The sequence below is a fragment of the Primulina eburnea genome, chromosome 11, assembly GCF_022965805.1.
Source record: "Primulina eburnea isolate SZY01 chromosome 11, ASM2296580v1, whole genome shotgun sequence".
NCBI lineage: Eukaryota > Viridiplantae > Streptophyta > Magnoliopsida > Lamiales > Gesneriaceae > Primulina > Primulina eburnea.
In genome coordinates, this window is record NC_133111.1 from 41,560,476 (window position 1) to 41,584,066 (window position 23,591).

The window sequence follows — 23,591 nt, forward strand, 5'->3', positions numbered from 1 at the left end:
GAGTGACATATATCTATTCAAATTAATTATTACACATATATTTCAAATGGAGTATTATCGTTTATTTGACTACATCAATGTGAGATGACAGTTGTGAGGTTGATTATCCATAAAATTGGATCTTAAATCGGGTCAAAATAATTATTAAAACAACTTAAAATTTTAACGATAAATATTTGACTATTAATCTATCCTTATTTAATCCACTCAACCAAACACATCCCTAAAAATTTGCAGTTTCTAAATTTAACTAGAATAAAAGTAAGATTGATATAATCTCGAGTAGGTAAATATAAAAATAAAAGTAATTTTTGAAAAATAATATATAAATGTTTTAAAATAAAATTATTTAACCACGATCAGCTCGTTTGGCCGTCGTTGGAAAGACGTGGCGCTTCCTACAACCTTTAGATTCCACCGGTAACTATGGTTAACCGCCCTCTCCAGCATCCACCACTCCATTAAAGATCTGAAATTATTATTCAACCAAGAATAACGATAGCATTGATTATTTAACTTCCAGAAGATTCTGTGCAATCAGACAAGATTCAAGCATCCATGGATTCGATTCCTGTGAATTGGGAAGCTTTGGACGCTCTCCTTACTGACTTCGCCAAATCCGAGCAATTGATCGAGGACTCCTCGCCTCCGTCGCCGCCGACGCCGTCGTCTTCGTCGTATAGGTGGCGGGTGATGATTCGCCAGATCAGACATTTGTTAGAATCCGGAGATGTCGAATCCGCCATCGATCTTCTGCAGTCTCACTCACCGGACGTTCTCAACGATCACCGCCTCCTCTTCCGTCTGCAGAAGCAGGTATGTGATTTCCGTGGATTGGATTTTGCTATTTCTTTTTGGGGCAAGCAAATTTAAGTTTAATGGTGTATTTATGCTTCGTTATTGAATATTGTTGGCCTGCAGAGATTTATCGAGTTATTAAGGAGAGGAACTGCTGAAGATCACGATTCTGCCATTAAGTGCATCCGGACGTCTCTTGCTCCGTGTGCCCTGGATGCCTACCCGGTAAGATTCTACATACGTACATACGTGTATTTTTATGCATTGATCGGGTGGGAATCGACCTAATAAGCTCTGGCGAAGAGAGACAAGTACCGACTGAGCTTACAGTGCTTGGCAAGATATTGTTGTGATTCAATTTGAGTTTTTTGATCTAATTAGGAATTGCATCAGTATCATCATTTTGACATGGAGGAAAGCAGAAATAAACTTTTTCCTCGTTTTAAAAAATGCTATTGGACGAATTCATCGTGCTTTGCTTTTTTGATACATTTTCGTTCCTTATAATTGAGGTGTTAGTGGATTTTGAATATACACTGTGTTCGCGTGAATCACTGATACATTGTCGATTCTAATGAAAGGAAGCATACGAGGATTTTAAGCATGTGCTTTTGGCCTTCATTTATGACCAGGACGATCAGACGTCTCCAGTGGCGAATGAGGTAAGTGGTAATCTAGTTTACTTCGGAGGCTTATAGCTGAATGTTCTTGTCATTCACATTAAAGGAACTGCAGTGATTTAAATGTTTTTTTAAGCCATGAAATTATGCTGCAAGGATTTTATAATTAGTTTTTAGCGTGCAGTGATTTGAATGTCATTTTAAGCCATGGATTTATGCTGCAAGGATTTTAGAAAAAAATCAATGATGCGATCGTTTTAAGCGTGGAATGAAATTTCATGGCCATAAAGCTACATTAACTTCTCAAAAATGGGAAATGTTACTTGCTCTCTTCTTTTCTATCACGTCCAAGGAATTCCTGATGTATAAAATATATCTGCATTCTTCACAAGCAATGATAGTAGACATAATATGAGCTTTATAACAATCCTAGACCCCTCTGATCAATTCTTTTATTAAATTCCGTAAATAAATAAGTAAACAAGTCGCAGGTGAGTAAAGTGAGAGGAAAAGTCTTGACAACAACTAGTATCAGGTGGTGGAAGAAGCTTGAGTTTGCGAAATATTAAACATTCCTTTGCTCTTGACCTCCTTAAAAGTCTTAAGTCTGACAGTCGTTACAATAATATTCTCAATATCACATTGGCTAAGGTGGAGGTGGGGAATTCTAGCATGATTACTATTGCCATATCCTGAGGAAAAATATCGGCTCATTAAAAATCTATTAACTTGTGAAAGATAGTTATTTAGAAGGATAACTAGCCCAACAAAATATTATTGTAATTATTTTATTATCAATCATATCCATACTATACTACAAAGAATCTACCCGAAATACTAAGGGTATCTCCAATAAAACGCCATTTTGGCGCAGGGTTTCTTCCCCAATGGAGCTGCGCTATTTTGCCAAAATAGCGCAGCTCCATCTCCTCTGCGCCAAATTTGGCGCAGAGGAGAGCTCTGCGTCAATTTGGCGCAGAGCTCTTTAATTTTTTTTATTTTTTTTTTGTTTTTATTTATTATAAATATTTATATTAAAAATTATAAATATTATTTAAATAATAATTTAATATTAATATATTATTTTAATAATTAGATATAATGATTTATAAATAATAATTAAGGAATAATTTGATTTAATAAATAATAAGAAAAATTAAATAAATAAATAAAAAATAAGGAATAATTTGATTTAATGATTTTTTTAATGTTTTTTAATTAATATAAATATGTATTAAATATTTTTAATAATAATATTATATAAATGAAGAGTAAAATTAAATCGTGTTGATATAAAATATAATTCATAATAAAAATTCAAACACAAAAAAATTAATTATAATTATAATACTAATATTAATATTAATTATAATTATATTGTTAAATTTGTAAATAAATAGTAAACAAAAAGAATATTTAGGAATATACTTTTTAGTGTAAGATTTGAAGTAAATGGGTTGGAGATGGATGTTATATTTGGTGCAGAAACTGCACTATTTTGGTGCAGTAATAGATTTATGGGTTGGAGATGGCCTAAGTAAATCGATCTCTTGGTATGATCATTTTTCAAAAAAAGAGACTACCTTTATTTCTTTAAACAAATTAATTTTGAAATTTCCATAAGACCCCTCTCCCACAAAATAAATTACAAATATATTTAGTATGATTGCTAAGTTATTTATACAAAAATTTCACGCATTATCTATATAGATTGCGTATATTTTAATATAATTGCATCATTGAATTATTTTTTAAAAATCACACATTATCCAAACAATAACTACAGACTACAACAAAATAATTAAAGATATTTTCAATATAATTATTCGTAGTTATATATAGAAAAATTAACTTAACTCCAAAAATAATTAGCCACAAAAAAAAAGACAATTGTCTAAGCATGTAACATGTGCGTTGGGGCACTAGTTATAAATGAATGGGATGGTAGTCTGAGAATTTTTTTTTAAAAAATTCGGAATAGTCTCACATGGTAAATGTGGTAGTGAGGCATGAATACTTTTTGTAGATTCTGTGAGTGTAAACCTTATTTGAGTACATTCAGTGCTACTTGTGATTGCCTCACTATTAATGGGATTTGTTATCTTTGTTTCAGTGGTCCAAAAAGAGAAGGTTCGACATTGCTGGGCTGTTATCATCTGTCTTAACGGCCCATCTAAATGCATACGATCCTATCTTTTCCATGACATTGAGATATCTGATAAGGTACCCTTAACCTCTAATATTATTTATGTCGTGCTCGTTCTAGTATGTGGTTGTTACACGAGGGAATTGGGGATTGCACGGGTTAGTGTCCATCCATGAACTCACTTTTAAGAAAAGATTGGTACCAATCCGACCAATACGTGGATGGCAAAACTAATGTAACTATGCACAAATAATTTCAGTTTCTTTTAAATAAATTAGTAGTTGGCTGATGGTCCTGTGTTGTGGATATTTGACAAAATGATATACATCTATTTCGGCGGTTAACGTTGAGTTTCTACATCAGCTGCTACAAATTTTATGGATTTTGTATTCAAATTTTTTTTTTTTTTAACACAACCTTAGCCATTGTGGAGGATTTGGCTTGACCTAGTTTTTGCATTCAATTTGCAGCATACACAAGGGATTTTGCCGCCGTCAAGGCCTTTCATCTCCCATATCTGATCTTACAGAGAGGCTGCTCCTCGAGGAACGCGATCCCCCGGCAATACCACAAGAAAGTTTGAGTGAAGTGCCTCCATTTGATGAGGTGAGATATCCTCGACCATGTCCAAAATTGTTTGATTTTATTTTGGACCTCTTTAGGCAGCTAAATATGAAAAAGATATCTGAATTTTATTAAATAATCAATTTAGTTATGTTCTGATATTATTTATCATCTGCTTATACACAAGGTGGACATTCAAGCCCTCGCTCATGCTGTGGAGCTTACAAGGCAGGGTGCCATTGATAGCTTGAGGTTTGCCAAGGGGGATTTGCATCAAGCATTTAAGGTTTGTGTCCTGCAAATTATTTGATTTGTCTAGGAATATTTTTAACTACTCAATTATCCTTGCATTGAATGGAAAGAGCTGCTTCAATGGGTGGTGAGCCATGAGCATAAATTCACACACGCTGAAATAAATGTTGACTCTTGATCAGTGTTTAATCAAATGTAAATTGCACGACCGACTTAGGTTTTGTTTCCGTAGTTATATTTGTTGTTATAGAAGAATATGCGCTTTCACTGTAAGGCCGCACATGTGTTTGATGCATAGATATGAAAAGATAAATTAGTGGTCATTGCTAATTGCTGCAGGAGGAGAGACATCAGAAGATTTAAATTTGGAGATGAGAATAACAGAAGAAAAATGAAGATCTACGAGTGATACTGCAGCTTTTTTTGGGTGGGTGGGGAAGAGGGGGTTTTTTCCAAGTTGGGGGATACTATTTCAAACCATCTCAAATTGCTAAATTCTTCAGGAGATGCTTGTGAGCACCACACTTGTCATACTTCAAATTCTTCGTAAAAATGTATATATATTTGAAAGTGTGAATTAAATTAGTTTCTAGGGAAGACCAATTATTTAACCCACTAAAAATGCATGATTTTCCAAACATACCGTCAGAAAAAGTAAGAAATAGTCTGTTTCCAAGTGGGCATTTTTTGATTTGAGATAGAGGTACCGAATACCATATAGTTCAAGGTGCACTGAATAATGAGCTTGGATCTGCACATTCTATGGTAGAAATCCCAAAGTGATTCAGTTAGCTGTCCTATCCGAGGGCGATTTTGTCATTGGAGCTTGATGACTTGTTTGCTGGATTTTATATTCCTAATTTGCCTTTAGTACAAATAAGATTTGTAAATTGATTACTAGAGAATCACTTTAAAAAATTTTGGGATATCACTTTATTTTTTATTGTCACAGAATGAACTAAGCCGGATGAGAATAGATGTCTCAGTGCTTGACGAACTTGTTCAGGAGTATTGTGTTTACAGGGGTATTGTCGATTCTGGTTCCATAACTGCTGGTAAAGGGCTTATTCCTGAGTTATTGGATGTTTTCAGCTCATAATTTTTATTTTCATTTGATTCATGAACTTGCCTAACAGGAATGCAAGTGATCTTTGGAACCTCAACTGTTGATCAATTAGAGCCTTGTTGTTTATCTCAAAATTGTTCGCTGGTTTCTGACAGTGATATGTCAGTGAATAATACTCATGCGGAGGGTTATTCGGAAACTAGAATAGATATGCTGGGCAAGCCAAATGCATACATGGAAGAGCGGTATTGCTCCAATTCAACCAATTTGAACAAAGACTGCAGCACCAGTGGAAGACATCAACCTGATGACCACAAAGTTGTGCAAAGAAACAGAAGTCCAGGAACTGGGGAAAGAAGCAAGCGCAGGAGATGGAGGGGGAGAAATGAGAATCAAGAATTTGTCACCGGAAGTTTCAAACATGGTCTTATTGTCAATAAATGTCTCAGTGACACAAAAATGGTAGGTGATTATGGAAGTAGGTGCTGATTTTGTGTCATGATAGTTGATTACGGAAGTAGGTGCTGATTATATTGATATTTACTTGAATTTTATGATCCTGTTATTCCTCAGGATTTGAATACGTCGGCCGCAGTGGACACTTTGAGCAAGACTGCGGATAAGTATGAGATTATCCTGGGCATAAAGGAATTAGCAAGCAAGGGAATGGCAGTGGAGGTTGTTGAACAAATAAATTATTTGGATCCAGAATTTTTTACCGAGAACCCTTTTTTGTTATTCCAGCTGAAACAGGTTGATTTGTGTTTGATTCTCTTATGTTGAAAGCTTAAAAAAATTTCTTACGTATAAGATAGAAAGAAATCAATCTGAATTTTATTCTGAATGCAGGTTGAATTCCTGAAGCTTGTCCGCAATGGTGATTATCATAGTGCACTGAAGGTTGCCTCATCCCATTTGGGTCCTTTGGCCGCCAAAGATCTAAGTTTGCTTAAGCCCTTGAAAGAGACATTGTTGACTTTGCTCAAACTGAATGAAGAAGCAACTGTTGAAAACTTGCACTTGGATACCCTCGCAACTTCACTTCAGGTTTTCCGTGTTCATGACCCTATAATAAATCTTCTGTCTTTTCTACTTTCTTCTTTATCAAGCATCTCGGACTCGGAGTTACCTGGAACAATGCATACAAATAATGTCTTGTCCTGTGAACCTTTATTTGCTTTCAAATAGAATCAAAATTGTCGTCAAAGAGCTTTTAAAATGGAAAATTATCTGTAGGATTGTTGCAAAATTGGTAGTAAGACATTGTGAGTGGTGGGTAACAATTGTAGATTAGGAGCCTGAGAATGGTTTGGATTATTCAGTTGGAGGGTTCTGCTTTCATTCAGTAAATTAGGATAAGAAGTTTATAGGGATGGATTTCTACCATTAATCATCTCATTGCATTCGTTCGCCACGTTGTCATTCATATAACTGATTGTCCATTGTTTTGTATGCATGCTAGCATGCTGAGTCATCAGCCACTAAGTATTGTGTTTTGGGTGTGGTAAGACTGTAAAAAAGAGTTCTGAAGTCTTCTATAATATATTTCTAAAAACGATTAATATGTCACTAGCTCTTCTTTTATGCTTTGGAGATGTTGGCAATTAACAAGTGACTGTCTTGTGAAAAAGGTTGCTGTTGGTAGGCGGATAGGCATTGAAGAACCCCAGCTTATGAAAATTATAAGGGCTACACTACACTCGCATAGTGAATGGTTCAAGCTCCAAATGTGTAAAGACCAGTTTGAGGGTCTTTTATGGATCAATTCTCTAAAAGAACTCGACAGCCATGTGCTTGGAGATACTTCTTGCAAGTCTTACAGTAATACTTGCACCCAAGGATCCTCACAAGTTACGATATCCTCTGGTAGTACTAGGACTCACGAAGATGGTAACAGTCCTAATCAAATCTCGTCCACTGATCTTGGATGTGACGAAAATGCTATACTGAAAGTTATGGTGAGTCTGAGTCCTCAATTTTATTTTTAAAAAAACTATTTTCGCATGTGGATCAATGCCTGTATATCATAGACTCGTGAGATATGTCAAGTGTAGAATGAGTGATGAATATTAGCCGTGATATTATTCTCGATCCAAGTAACACAACTCTTCTGAGAAAACTGTGCTTTCCCAGCCTCCTAACTCCAAAACTGCTCGAGTAGTTTTTATCATTTGTGCTAGTGTTTGCCGCATTAGCAATTCATTTCATGTTATTCTGTTTGGTATATTGTATACATGCACATATATAGAATAGTGGTATGTGTCATTGATCTGCATATGTCGAGTATGGTTTGAAGACATTTTGGAGCATAGTTCTGGTCGAGGAATTCATCATTGTGTAAATGTTCGAATACCTAATCCGAGATGGAATCCCAACGAGGATCTGTTCATAATGAATATTTAAGTTGTGTCGTACCTGCTATTTGCAGAAAATGATATTTGACTTGTGTATCTTGTTTTGTTTCAGGAATTTCTTGCTTTGCCCAGAGCAGATGCAATTCATCTTCTGGTCCAGTATAATGGAAATGCAGAAACTGTAATTCAGCAGATATTTGCTTAGTACGTCGACTTCACAGTTTATTCTGTAATTAGTTTTTTTTTTAAGAATTATTATTAGTTTATTTATTTCTACTAGTAATCATTTTCAGTAATTATCACACTTTATATCTTCTGTATTTTAGTATTATTTATTATACAAGTAGCTGGGTAGAAAAACCTGAGTGTACACTTAGAATGGGTATACTGATTGTGCAATATCAGTTTTCTTTTTCTTTCCTTTTTCTTGTTGAGGAAATGTCACTACTATTATGGGTTGCTCAATAAGATTAAAATATCATTCACTCCTCGTACAATAATTATATTCTGCAACGTTTTGTTTCAAAATATGTTTCGTTTTCTATTTCCTGTATTTGTGGTGAAATGATGTGTGCTTTTAATAAAGATGACAACGACTCCAAGGACAATTGTGGTATATTTAAGTTCATGATATAAATTCCAGAACATTATTAGATTTCTACCTAACCCAACATATGCCTACGGGTTCTTAATCAGCCTTTGAAGATGAACAAATGCATAAAAAAATTGGGTTAGTAAAGGGGAATTGGCCAGAAAAGTTTCCTTGATGGTGGCACATTTGTGGATCTGTAAGAGAAGACTTAGGTTAAAATAGATTTTGACATAGATGGTGGAATTTGATTTGATTACTGAATCAAAATTTTACAATATTCATTCATTTTAGATGTATTTAATTCAATTGTAAACATTTAAGTTGATAGGGTGAATTGGATCAAAATTAAATTCATTAAGCAATTTCAAATCCATGGCATAAAATTCATCCAACCAAATGTCCCTTTAATTTTTTAGAGAAATAAATTTGAATCTCTTTTTCTTCCTTTCAAATAAGGCAGCTGACTCAATTGGCAATCATCATTCCACTTTTATAAAATTCCAAAAAGGCGCATATGTAAATATATGAAACTGGCCACGTTCGTGAAATTGAATGAATGGATGTCTGTATCGTCGATTCAAAGCAAAAGCGTTCAATAATTAAAGCACGAGTATTTCTGATGAATACTGCTTTCCCATCTGTTCTAATTAGTGGGGGGTTTGCCTTTTGCACCAATTTGTGATTTCATAATTTTACTAAATGTTTTTGAAAGAGTAGGTCTCTTGTGAGATGGTCTCACGAATCTTATCTGTGGGATGAATCAATCTTGCTGATATTCATAATAAAAAGTAATATTGTTAACATAAAAAACAATATTTTTTTATGGATGACCAAATAAAATATTTATCTCACAAAATACGACACATGAGACCGTTTCACATAAATTTTTATCTTTGAAAGATAGGTTGCAAAGCATCGAAAACCATACTGTGCGTGGGATAAGACATTAAATAATTATATGTTTTTTTATAAATAATTGGAGACATAATTTATCATTTATTAATATTTATATTGATTTATAATATTTATATTATATTTTTTTGGTCCTCACAACCAAACGGTTCCGGATTAAATTATAATGATTTCTATAGTTGTATATACATTAATGAATTTAAATTTTGTATGCGGAAGTGCAATTATTATTATGGAGGGGACTGTCAAATAATTTCGTGGAGTGTGGGATGTTTAAAATGGAAATGATGAGGAATTTTCGGTAGTAGGATTGCTTGAACGTAACGGAGACGTTAAGCACTCCATCCAACGGTCAATATTGAGCGAGAATATGCACCGGAAATGTCTCCAATATTTTTTTTTGAGAAATAATTAAAAAATAAAAAATATCTTATTTAAATAAGTAATTATGAGACTATAATACAAAAAAAAAAAAAAATCAATTTTAAAGTTCTTAATTTTAATATAACCGATAAAATTATTTAAATAAAGTTTATCTATACCAAAATTATCACACATAAAAATTAATTTATATACTCATTATACACACAATTTTATTAACATCTAGAAAATGTTATATGTGTAATGAAGGATACACACAATTAAATATTACTTTGAAATTATAAAATTACTCAAATACAATTTAATTGAAAGAACTATTTTAAAATATTTGTATAATTTTAAAAAATGATATGTAATTGCATGTAACATTCATTAAACATAAAACATAATTAGTAATATTTTTCATCTAATCTATGTATTTCTAGAATGGATTATAAAATTACTCCAATACAACTTAATTGAAAGAACTATTTTAAAAAATATTTGTGTAATTTTAAAAAAATAAGATGTAATTGATGTAACATTCATTAAACATATAGCATAATTAGTAATATTTTTCATATAATCTATGTATTTCTAGAATGGGAGAGAAAAGAAAGTTTTTTAAGAGAAATAAATTATAACATTGTAATGCACCGTTTACTCAAAAATAAACATTGAGCAAGAACAAGATTTTTTGGTAATTGGGTTGTGACAGCATTCTAGTGTAAATAGCGTCAGCTACTCAGCTTTTACCCGGTGCCACGCCTTAAATTATGTGGATTATCCCAGTTGTCGTTTCAAGAACATTAATATATTACAGTACCTTTTTGAGCCGAGCCTTTAAAGATCGAATTTTTAGCCCCTCGAAACTATACAATTACTTGGGTGATTAACCCTCTACACCGTCTACAATAAAGACTTGAATTTTATACTGACTGGGAAAAACAATTTCTTGAAATATAATATGAAAAAGCCTGGTGAAAGAGGAGAGGCAAGATAGTGGAGGGAAGAGTGCCCCAGCCCCGGTTGTACCCGTCAACGTCTTTGTGTTTTACGAGGAGCTTTGGTTGTTTTTCTCCACTGCTTACTCCGAGTCCGAGGCGCTATTTCTTACAGCTAATGTAGTACATTTAAAGATACATATACGCAAATATTATAGTTGGGGAAGGAACCCTTTTGGGTTCTTTTCATTCTTGCGGTGGTATCATGGCTGAAGACATCTGTCTCTTCACCAATGTGAGTTTTCTTTTGTTTTTTTGGCCTTTCTTCATTGCTTGGTTTAGTTAATATTTTTTCTTATTTGTATGGGTTTGAGTCTTTTAAGTAGTGGGGTTGCTCCTGATTTCAAGAGTTCCGTTTTTTGGAGGGGAGGGGGTGGTTGTTTCAAAAAAATGTTCCAATTTTGAAGTGTTTGCTTTAGTTTCTGTATATTAACTTCTGGGAATTTTTTGAATCTGTTTAAAATTTGGATTTGTATATTACTGGGTTGGGAACTTGGGATGAGTTTTGAGGTGCATGGTGTCCTTTTGAAAAAGTTTTGATATTCGCATCCCTGTATTCTTTGAATGCATGAGAGAAGCTGAGGTTTGGGGTCTTGCTTCCCGTAAAATGGAGTGTTGTTTTGGCTGTACTCGTGTTCTATGTTATTTGCTCTCTTTGGGCCAGTTGTTTTTCTTCTTGTTGTGGCTTTGCTAGCCGCTTTTCCTCTTCTCTTTTGTGTCTCAAATGTCTTGCTGTTTTTTCCATTTTCCCTTATTTCTTGGTAGACATCTTTATAAGCGTTGGAAATTTTGACTCCATTGATAAAAAAGGAGGAAAAAAGATTGTCAGAATGTGATCTAAATTCTAGTACTATGTTATCAGATAAATAAAAATAGATATACACACATATATTAGAAAGATGTAGTCTTGTAAGACACGACGTAAGTAAATTCATACATTGACGGTGATAAAGGGTTGTTCCTTTTGCAATCGACAGGGCACCGTAATTGTAAAACCTCCCAAGAAATCCCCAGCTTCACTAAGGATGATAGTGATAGTTTTCGCCGTGGTGTTTGGTGTTTATATATGCTCGGTCTGCCTAAAGCAAACTAACTTTCTCAGCCAAACAAACTTCCTGGACATCAAAATTAACATGAGGCACTACCATACAAACAGCTTCGATAGATTTCAAATTCCCCAGTTGTACTACCCAAATCCCACCACCTTTAGCAGGTAATTGTGATACCTGTGTCTGATTCCAAATTTGCAATTTCCCATAGGATTTGGTTTTGAATGCATACTCTTTCATGTATACTAGGGCTGAATGTGCCTGTAATCCGGTGCGATTATTCACCATTCTGTCTATGCAAAGATCCGGGAGTGGATGGTTTGAGACTCTATTAAATAGCCATACTAATGTAAGTTCCAATGGTGAGATATTCTCAATGAAGGAGAGAAGAAATAACATTTCTTCAATTTTGATGACTCTGGATCTTGTTTACAATTTGGACTGGCTTACTAGTGCTTCCAAGAATCATTGCTCAGCAGCTGTTGGCTTCAAGTGGATGCTTAATCAGGTAAAGTATCACATACTTTTTTCTTACCATTTTTTTCGTTTAGCCATTCTATTTTCTTATGTAACTTATTGTAGTATTACCAATAGTGGTTGTTATTAGCGCCAATCTCATACTACCCGGATCAAACTCTATTCCTCAAGTCCTGGTTGCTTATTTAATAGTTTTCATCACAAGCATAACCGTTGAGAAGCTATGATTGCCCCTGATCTTCTATGTGTCTCTCTATATGGGATAGTGGTAGGATCATGGTGTTCGAGTTGTTGTATAGCTTAAAAAATTTTAATTCTCCAGTTACTATCCATTGTAGCTTTTGATATAGGAGTAGGTGCTTAGTCTTACAAAACAAACACCAATCATTTTCATTATTTTTTTAATTCAGGGATTGATGGAATACCATAAAGAAATCCTTGAATATTTCAATGATAGAGGTGTTTCAGTAATATTTCTCTTCCGGAGAAATTTACTTCGCAGGATGGTTTCAGTGCTAGCAAATTCTTATGATAGATATGCTAAACTCCTGAATGGTACACATAAGTCCCATGTGCACTCACAAGAAGAGGTAACAATTTCCTTCTTCGACCTCTTGTATAGCCAACTGAACTCGTTAACAAAGATCTGATAGTTTTCCGTGCTTAATGCAGGCGGAAACTCTATCTGCATACAAACCTGCAATCAACTCAACATCACTGGTAATTGATTTGAAACTCATGGAGAAGATGGTCTTGGAAGCATTGGATTATTTCAGCAACACCAGGCACATTGTTCTCTACTATGAAGATCTCATAAAGAATCGAACTGTGCGTGCTTTTCAGCTTTTGATGAAAATATTTGACATGTTAAAAAGCACAGGTTTCATGTTCGGTCTCAAGTCATAGGTTTAAGAAACCAAGTCCGATGCTTCTTGGTAAAATTTGAAAAAAATAGAATGGGAATTTAGGCTCATCAACTGTAGCAATATTCTTGGATCAATATCCTCTAATGATCCAAACTTGGATATCTTGTGGGATTAAATAATTCACCCTTCCTCATTGTGGTTATTTTTGTTATTTATCAGAAACTACTGGATGTACAAGATTTTCTTGGGTTGCCGAAAATGGAATTAACTAGTCGGCAAGTGAAGATACACAAAGGATTATTGTCCGAGCACATGAAGAACTGGGATGATGTTAACAAGACTCTACGTGGAACCAAATACGAAAGCTTCCTAAATAGTGACTAAGCTGATTAGTGCATTTTAATCTAATACAGAAGTTGACTCTTGCTGACTCTGATATAGTTTTATGATGGATCAATCAATGCAATGTTGATCTTCACCTCGTTAGTTTTCTGATTCGAATTTCTTGCGGACCAGGTCATTCTTTTTCATCTTTTGCTTGCCCAATGCTTCTTTTTTGGGGTTGCCTTTTATAAGCATCCAAGGATTTGTATAGCTGTGTAGCATTTTGTATAGGCTTGTCAAGGAGAAAATGATGTAATTTTTCTGATATCTATCTGTATTCATTCTTTGGTACGACTCTGCGGTTTAGGTTGCATTGTTCACTGTGGTTCAGGTTTGTTTCGGTTTGGCTAATACATGACACTTCAAAATTCCATGGAAAGAAAAATCATTTGCTGAGTAAAGCGGTTTAAGCTATATATGAACTTCTAGATATAAACTCAAGTTCGGTTCCATCCCATTAAGCTCGTCAGACTTGAGAGGTGATTCGGCTTTTATTTTGCATGTCTGCGTTTACGTTATCAACATTTTTAATCGATCTACAAAATGACTAACTGGGACTTGAGTTTGACTCGAGTCCTTGACAATTTTGAAGCTAACTTTTAAGTAATTTTTGAGCCACGACTTTGTTGAACTTTGCAAATTTTTAGCTGCTATCAATGGTTACAGTCCTATACGTGAATAAATTTTTAGTATAATTGAAAGTAAAGGACATGAATTTTTTTCATCAAAATTTATACCATTTGAAGGACGTGATTGATCACTGATGATCTGACAGAGAATGACTAGTTTATGTCCCATTCCTACAGTGGTTCTTGCACTGTTCAAACCATCTTCTCAAAGGAAATCTGCCATCTGGTATCTACACACTTCACCATAACGTCGATTTGTATCGGATATTACTAGAACCCTGATGCATCGAGAGGTCTCATTCGACCCAAGTATTTGGATTCAAGAAAAAGTTAGCATTATCCACTTCCGAGTTTAAACATGCGTGTTCTGTTCTAATACATGTAATATTGTTAGAGCGAAACTATTTTAGGCTCCAGTGAGGCACGAATACTACGTAACATTTATACTTTTTCTTATTATATTATTGGGGTGAGAGGGTGTCACGCCCCGAGCCCGGCCCGCGGCTGTGTGACTGCACAATGAGCTCTTATAGCAACTTTTTCGTATCCGTCCTCGCTTTACGAAAATGAGCTTCGGTGTTCCATGCCCGTGACCGGCTCTGATATCATTCTGTCACGTCTCGAGCCCGGGCCCGCGGCTGTGTGACTGCACAATAGGCCCCTATAACAACTTTTTCGTATCCGTCCTCGCTTTACGAAAATGATTAATCCAAGTTGCTATAGAAGTCCATTGTAAGACATTATAAACTCGTTTTAAATCTTTAATTTTTCAGATGTGGGACAAGGGTTCAAACTCATGTAAAAAATGCTTAATACTCATTTTTGCAGACATAAAAGTGGTTTGGCAGGTTTTTATCTGCCTTGTATATGACTTCTCTAATTTTCTTCTTCAGAACCACAACAGCTTATTTTCATTGATCGGAGTGGTGTATTTTCACTGATAGCAGTTTTCAGCAACTTCAAGTTTACACATTGAGTTCAGAAGAAGAACGAAATATGTTGTCCCCTGAACTGATAGGAGACCACAACACACACACACACACAAATGAAGAAGAAAAAAAAGAGAAAAATAACCTTTTGATTATTGTAAACAGAGTTGAATTTTCCGGCTGGAAAGTATCTTTCACAAACTTGAAGGTGAATCTTTGTCCCAATTGGCACGGGAACACAAGAGAACAAATAACATAATCATAAACTAAAACTGAAAGTACAGAAATGGTGAGCCCAAAATATGTTTTTTCCCCTGAACCGTCATTATAATATATAACCTAAAAACTTTAGGTCCCTGCACATATAAAATTACTCTCATGCTCCACAACCACCCCACTTTGAGCTACACTGAAGCTGAACATTTATTTTGCTTTTCCTTTTCCATTGATTCTTTATGCTCAGTTTCTTGAACCTGATATTCCGTTGTAGTTATTTAAACTGATTAAACAAATATTTTCAATTGATGAGGAGTTTTATTAAAAACTCTTTACAGCATCATTCAATTCAAATTTTTTCAAATATAATACCTCAATTCAAATATTTTACACTCTGTATATCATACGACAACCAAGCCTTAAGCATGGTAACATATGCCATTCCCAGATTAACAATCCTTTTGCACCAATTATTTCCTCATGAATCAAACTCACGACATTTGTTCTAATATCTTGTGAACCGAGTTTCTAAAGCAGACCTAAAAGTCATACCTGAATAATGGTGCGAATGAAATCACTTAAACTGTATAAAAGCCTAAATGCCGCGAAGCAATTGGCAACACTCGAACTTGTGTCACTAGTGCAAATGATTCCATGAGCCATCAGGTGAGTGATTAGTTCAGTTGAATAAAATTCAACTGTGATGATTTTTGACGGAAAATGCAAATAACAAGTCCATTTGAAATTCAAATCAACCTTTGTTGCACATAATCAAGTCATGAAGTACCTATTTCACCAAATTCCACGTCGAGAAACAAAAGGACACTGAACATATGGGTGTGTTTTACACAAAAACTCGAGCTCATGACTATATGCACACGTACTGTCATTGCATTAAAGTAAAATCCAAGTTATGAATCCAAACAGCATAATTCAGACTGAAGCATTCCCGATGATTAAGAAAAGAGAAGTGGCAGGCCATGTCTACTGCTCATTAAAGAATCTCCAACCAATTTGGACCTAGCTACCTTTACAGAGTTGGTTATATAAATACCCGAGAATATAAGGAGTTCAGCGTCCTGCATTACCAAGTGTATTGCTTTCTCTACCGTTTAGCCATAACCTCTTTATTCAATGTCTGCATCAAAGCTGACCTTCTTAATCCTCATAATAGTACTATCCCAAAAAATACAATATGCAGAGGGAAGAAACTTGGAGTTTAAGGACAAGAACAAATTTACTCCAATTCATGACAAAAAGATTTCACAAGAAGACTCCAGAAAGTTGGCTAAACGTGGTAAACTATTAACCAAGGAATACTCTGGTTTCAAAGCATATAATAACAAGGAAAAGTTTAGTCCAACAATGATACCGTTACCACCAAGCCAAGCTCCAGCTGTGTCTCAGCCGCCACCTCCAGGACATGTAGTCAGCTTCAGGCCCACTGCACCAGGTCACAGCCCAGGAATTGGACATTCTTTAAGGAAATAGGCTTAGAAATGTGTCGTGAGTGCTGTGAAGAGATATGCATGCATTCGCTACCGCCCTCATTATCTCTCAGTTTGGATTATCTGTAGTTCACAACCATGCATAAGCAAGTGCGAAGCCAAATTCATCTTTTCTATTTCAGATGGGCATCAGATAGATATCCATGTTTTACTATTTAAACAATGTATTTATTTTGGCTATGATTAAGGTTCACTTTGCATTAAACTTGACCCCACGAGACATGAAATCACTATTTTTCTTTCTTATTTTAGGGTTTTGGAGGATTTCAAATAAATTTTGTAATAACACATGAACAAATATAAATGTAGAGTATTATGTCAGAACCGAAGAGGTAGATCCTTGGTTTTATTGAATGATTTACTTCCAGTACCAGGCTGGGCCTTAAAACTTGACAGAAAGCAAGAAAAGGTGTTAAAAACTGAACAATAACAGTCCAAAGAATGACTTGATAACCTCAACTGAGGTGATCTTGTCTGAAGAATGTAATAAATCCCTAATGAGTGGACAATATAAAATATCAGCAAAATCAACGTCAGTTGTTATTCTCGTTAACATTGTAAAAGACACGAACACTGATAAAATGATCAAACATTAATCGAATTATTTTTCACTAAAATTAGATCGTAATCAACATCTACTCAACACAAAATAATATACACAAAATGGCGAAGTTTGTTGAGTAAATAAACTCCATTATCAGAATGATGAAACATTACACTTGATATCAAGTCGGGATTTGGTACCATAAGATCAATAACATTTGGATGAGTAATTGTTTTCATTTGAAGAAAAACATCATTAAAAAATTAAATCCCCCACCCTCCAAAATTGATATTTCTTTTACAAGGAACTTGAATTTAATCCGTGCAGTAAATACATAAGAAAAGCATTTCGTGAAAAGTAAAAGCTGGTGAATTTGGAAATCCTGCCTGGTAGCATATTCTCGCATTTGACGAGACAACGTAAGGAAGTACACGTTTTTAAAACAGCTCAAACCATTTTGCCATTTCATGCATTTTGTTCTCCCTCTAATAATGCATCTATAAGTTTCAGCTACAATGAATCTAATAAGGTAGAGAAAAAGAAAATTAAACGCTGCACGATAAAATTCAAAACCATTAAGATTCAAAATGCATAGGAAGATCCTCAGTCTTGCCGCAAGGGTCACTATCAAGTAATATTCTTTTGCACTAGGTGCACTGGTGTAGTATATTGTTTATGATAATATTAAACTATTAATTATGATAATGGTCTACAGGCTGGCACAGTAGAGAAACAGATGGTCTCTATTCTCTACTATAGTATGGCTGCTTTCATTTCCACGGTCTAGTGGGCCAGCTCGGGGAGATGGTTCCAAAACCCAAGGAACCAACCATGGCATGTCCTTTTGAGGAATCTGTTTCTCAATTCCAACATTGGTGTAGAGTCAAAGAAAATGGAGGGACGAGGTATCACCGTTTAAAAGCTCATCATTTGCTTCCTTTAACTTCTTAGAAATTCAACACCAAACAGTAACAAAGCAACACATTTGACATAGTGCAATAGGCACTTAGAGGTTTGATGGCTCTGAAATTTTGGTAAAATAGTACTAGTTTACGTAATTGCATATTTAGCTATTACAAGAGATATTTGATCAAACAACACTTGTCAAATCAAGCCGTCCTAGGAATTAAAAAAAAAATCCATTTCCCCTGGAGTTATTGAACCAAAGATGCTCAGGTTAATAAATATTCAACAAATACAAGCATACATGTCTGCCACCATTAGTGCCCTTAAATTGTATCATCATTATTCTTCCCGCGTAAAAGGCTGTTTTTTAGCACAATTAATTCATCATAAAAATGCAACAACAGCATACATCTTCAGAAAAAGTTGTGCTGCAACATGTGACAGAAAAAATACATCTTCGAGATATTTTACATACTTTGATAAGGGATGGGTTTGCTTCAGTTTATGATTATCAGCATATTAATACAATTTACAGACATAACCATTGATCTGTAAAAGCCTGACTACTCAAATTTTGGAGTTTCATTTATGCAAGACCATGAATAAACAAACAACATGGACCAAACAACAAAAACAAGTAAAATTTAACCACCAAAAAGCATGGTAAAACAGGAATAAGCAAGATCATTTTTTATGTTTTACAACAAATTCCAATGTTAGGCAACATTCACTTCATCGTAGAGAAGTTATATTGTGAATTATGCATGTTGCAATAGAAAGTCAAGGTGCTATCATATTATCATTGTTAATCTCAACCTATCAGTTCAAAAGCTCAAGATTTTCCTGAATAAAATTAAGCGTAAAGCACAATACAGATGCGTGTGCCTGATTTTGTTGACCAAAATAACTTAAAGCTTGCATATGAGCCGTCCACTTAAAGAAGAAGACATGGCAAAGTGGCCAGTACACAGAATCCAAGCCTTTTTCAGCCACCTTTCCTCTGTTTTAAGCCCAGCTGGGCATGTTCGGGTATTTTATTAATCCAAGAAATCTAGGTTTCCAGACCTTATTTACCAAAAATATCATTTCAACCACCACCTCAAATGTATAAATAATAAAGCAACACTTGAACAGAATGAAAAGCCATTATAATTCCAAAGTGAACCCTCAAGCAACAAACTTCATTTTATGATAACCCACCAAAAAATTATAAATCATTTACCAGTGCATTTATCTTTTTCCCTGATTGGCGGACCCATATGATATTTATTTCATGTGCAGACAGAGAAATGACTTCTTTAGTTATCTGCAGCAACATGTTCATATTGTAAAGTGTACTAGGAGAAAGCCGAAAAAACCAGACAGCGACAGTGAATGGAAGATAGAAAAGAATTAAAACACCGATGTGACCTATTGGAGGAAATGACGGCTGTTAAATTTTAACTTTAGGAGTAGACAGCGGTGAAGAGCAAAACCGCTAATGCACTCAAGTTTTACAACAACTATACAAAATCACCTATATGTTGCACTTTGATTAACCACGTGAAGCTCCTATCATATCATAATAACATAGAAAATATTTCATAATTTTGATCAAATTAGAACCGATTCTTAGCGTCCCCCTTAAATTTAACTTGTAAACAATTGAAATGTTCAACTTAGGTACAAAAAACCCAAGTCTTCTTCAACTTCTTTGGCAGTCAAAATTTTCCTTCAGGGGTTCAAGAAAAGTAGTGAAAAATAGACATAAATGGTGAAATCGGGTTAAACTCTTTCAAAAGAAAAGATAATTTTGACTCTGAAAAGTAATGAAAAATAGACATAAATGTCATAATAAATGCAGTGAATGATCTAAAATTTGTGAGGATTGCAGCCCACACAAGGTTTGACGAAAGATAACGAGACGGATGAATGAATATAAAAGATAAAAATAAAAAATGTTCGATCACGCTCTATTACCTAATTAAACTTCTAAATCGTTTAAGAGATGGAGACTTAAACCAACAAAGGTGTGAGGTATTGAATATTAATTGCTTTTAACAATGAACACCACCAAATATTAGAAGGAAAATTGAAAAGGTGAAGAATTATGGACTACACGTAGTAGGTCAACACTTTATTGAATATAATTTATGATGGTAAAGATTCTTACATGAGTAAACCCTCAGGCCCCATGATTATAAATACTAAATCAGGTGTGAGTTGGAAACATTGTGTTTCAAAGCAAAATATCATTTCCCTGTCTTCTATCACAAAACAATAATAGCAAACACACAATCTCAAATAGAAGAAAAAGATTGTCATTCTTTTCTTTCAATGGCATGCATCCAGTATCTCCATATCTTTATAATATTTGTTGCATCTCTTTCCTGCCCAGAAATTCAGTTTACTGAGGGAAGGAAACTAAAAGATCTGAAGAAGAATGAGTCTGGTGCTAACAAAAACCAGGAAGGGCTGCAAGCTCATGCAACAAAACCCATTAACAATGAGCAAATCCCAGAGAGAACAAAGTACAATCCACATGCCCTTGAACAGAAACAAATTCTTCCACCAATGACACCATATCACAGTAAAGAATTTGGCAGTTCAGATATATCCCATTCGGATGATTTTCGACCCACTGCACCTGGAAATAGTCCAGGAGTCGGGCACTCTTTTACAGGACAAAAAGACAGTGTGCAAGCAAAGGTGAAAGGTTATGAATCAGGTGTAAGACACACTGTTGCGGGAAGAACAGACGATTTTCGACCCACAGGACCAGGCCACAGTCCAGGTGTTGGTCATTACTACCAAAACATGAACAAGTGACCATGGGTTTAAACAAATGTTCACATGCATGAATATTTATGGTATCTTGTAATTATAGTTAATATTTTGTATACCCAACCAAAACAAGGGCTCTATTTCCTTCGTCTTGTACGTTGAAATTCGTCACAGGTGAACTACGCACTTGTGCACCTAAATAACCACTACCTATTGCAAGAAAATGAATGAAGCCTCTCTCTCTCTCCTCTCTCTCCATGCACATTATTATCATGATTAGAAAATTGGACAGTATATTATGAAAATAACGCAAATGAATATTTTGGACATATGTTGGTATATGTTACATTGAATATTGGGAGAGCATAATTGGAACATAATAAATTTGTGGGGATATTTTGATCATTTAAAATATCAAAATAAGTTAAGATGATCCAGTATTCTTTATAATAATTCTTATAAGCTCTTATAAAAAAATTTACCAAATTGTTTTCAATTTCAAAGCTAATATAAGCTCGCAAATATCTTAAAACCTACTTTAATTTCAGTATCCACAGGCAGGCCTTCTCAATTTAAGAGTGACTTTCAACAAGTCACGAGACCAAATATAATTACCACAAAAAAAAAAAATCAACTCCATGCTTTGAAGTGAAAACTATTTGCAAGCCAGTGTTTTCGTTGTTGTTGTTTATCAAGTCCATCATTTCACTTCACTTTAATAGTACACTGAAACAGGAGTAACATGAAAAATAGTTAGGACAGTCCATCCATGCAACATTATGGCTCTTTCTTCTTTTCCTCTTTTAACCACGTCTACAAAATGATGACAAATTTGACGAGTACCTTTGGCAATATAAAAAAAACTAAGAGTAGTCAAACACGAGTGTCTTGATACTGAAAAAAATATTAACTTACAATCACATCCCCCAGATCCTCACTTTGCAAAAGTAATTGATTAGAATAAAAAGATTCTGTTTTCCACTTTGTGGGATCTGAGTTTTATAAACAAACACAAAAATTTAGTACAAGAAACACAATAATAAATTCAACAAGGCTCAACAGAAAATCACTATACTGCGGTAAGAGAATTCATTATTAAACATCAACGTAAACTGTCAACTGTCCAAATGGTAAGAAGAGTCCTGTTCATTTGAGAAATAGATGCAATAGATTAATCAATTTTCTTTCTACCATAAACTTGTCCCTGCCACCCTCTTCCACCCCATGGTGGAGCCAATGAGACAGTGCGATCGCCCTTCAAATATAATTCTTTTTCTAAAAAGTTTGAGTTCTGTGTCATAATATATTGGATCTCCCACATTTACTCCGAAATTGCAATCTTGTTCATGCATATTATGCAAACACATAAAACAGAGGCTGTCAACCAAAATCCAATTTCAAAGAGAAAGAAAAGCAAAAGGTGGAACAGAATTCCCAAATGGGGCAAGAAGAATCCCTAACCCTAGGATTGAAAAACAAAGCAATCAGCCTGTCCACCACTCCAATAAGCCTTTTTGATTTAAAAAAGGCCAACTTTTCAATGCGAAGAGCCAATTAAACAGCTTCGTGCACTTGCTTACAACTACAAATCGATATCACACGCACATGCAAGCCATAAATTTTGAATTAACGACTCGCCAACATTATGCATAATCTTTTTACGAATCCATTGGCACTGAAAGTCAAATTCAGCAAATTTATACAGTAAAATACAGGTAAAATCGAACATCTTACCTAGGCAACTGAGTCCGAACATGTTGTACGAAACTTTTGAAGGGTTTTTTTTTTTGATCGAATTGTCTATCCACCACTGATTTGTGAGAAAGGCCCACACCCACACCCACACCCGTCCCTTTCTATGTGAAGAGATTCTGCGAGAATTTAAATATGATCATGATTTTGACTGGTACTAGTTAATTACAAATTAAATAATGCCAGCCACAAAAGCGCGAATCTGGAAGAATCTCGCACTTTTGTTCGAGATGTCCTGTAGATTCCTCAAACGCTATAGAGTTATCACGCTGCTGCATGTGTTTTTTTTCCCTCAATAAATTCAATTCAAACCCAAATGCTAATTACCGTTCAAAGTGTACAAATAATAATATTAATTAATTATGATATTCTGAGTAAACTAGATGAGTAGATCTCTTGTGAGACGGTCTCACGAATCTTGGGTCAACCCTACCGATATTCACAATAAAAAGTAATACAATTAGCATAAAAAGTAATATTTTTTCATGGATGACTCAAATAAGATACACGTATCACAAAATACGACCTTTGAGACCGTCTTGAACAAATTAAGGCCTCAACTCTAGGGCGAGTTTGGATTAAAGTAAAAATTTTACTATATAAAATATAAAAATTGTAAGAAGATAAACAAATGAGACCAAAATTGTAATTTTTTTGTTGTATATACGAATAAATCATACATCAAATATTATGTGGATTTTTCAAGATCATTCACGAGATCCGCAACATGAAGATAACAAGACTCAGAAAACTATGTTAGCAAATTCAAAGTCGAGGCAAAAGAGATAATTCTTTGTTCTTAAGAAGAATTTGTCTCATACAATGTACTAACGGGATATGACAATCGTCTCTCAAGATATGACTTTCAACTTTTGATAGTAGCACTACAAATCACTAGTT

At 34.6% G+C, this 23,591-nt stretch overlaps 2 protein-coding genes across 3 annotated transcripts; both read left to right on the forward strand.

Moving 5' to 3' along the window:
* Window positions 1-380: 380 nt before the first annotated feature.
* Window positions 381-8,284, forward strand: LOC140806176 (uncharacterized). Of its 2 annotated transcripts, none has more exons than XM_073162680.1 (12): window positions 381-816; window positions 922-1,023; window positions 1,380-1,460; window positions 3,532-3,641; window positions 4,035-4,170; window positions 4,316-4,414; window positions 5,333-5,435; window positions 5,517-5,908; window positions 6,020-6,124; window positions 6,296-6,493; window positions 7,078-7,404; window positions 7,913-8,284. In XM_073162680.1, exons 1-12 carry the CDS (start codon window positions 559-561, stop codon window positions 8,003-8,005), a joined length of 2,004 nt encoding a protein of 667 aa, XP_073018781.1. In that variant the 5' UTR covers window positions 381-558; the 3' UTR covers window positions 8,006-8,284. The 2 variants fall into 2 exon arrangements, with proteins under 2 accessions (XP_073018781.1, XP_073018780.1); XM_073162679.1 differs by having other exon boundaries at window positions 384-816; window positions 6,020-6,199.
* A 2,112-nt stretch (window positions 8,285-10,396) lies between these two features.
* On the forward strand, window positions 10,397-13,735 carry LOC140806177 (uncharacterized). Its single transcript, XM_073162681.1, has 6 exons — window positions 10,397-10,903; window positions 11,646-11,881; window positions 11,967-12,225; window positions 12,605-12,784; window positions 12,867-13,022; window positions 13,280-13,735. Exons 1-6 carry the CDS (start codon window positions 10,874-10,876, stop codon window positions 13,442-13,444), a joined length of 1,026 nt encoding a protein of 341 aa, XP_073018782.1. The 5' UTR covers window positions 10,397-10,873; the 3' UTR covers window positions 13,445-13,735.
* The last annotated feature ends 9,856 nt before the right edge of the window (window positions 13,736-23,591 follow it).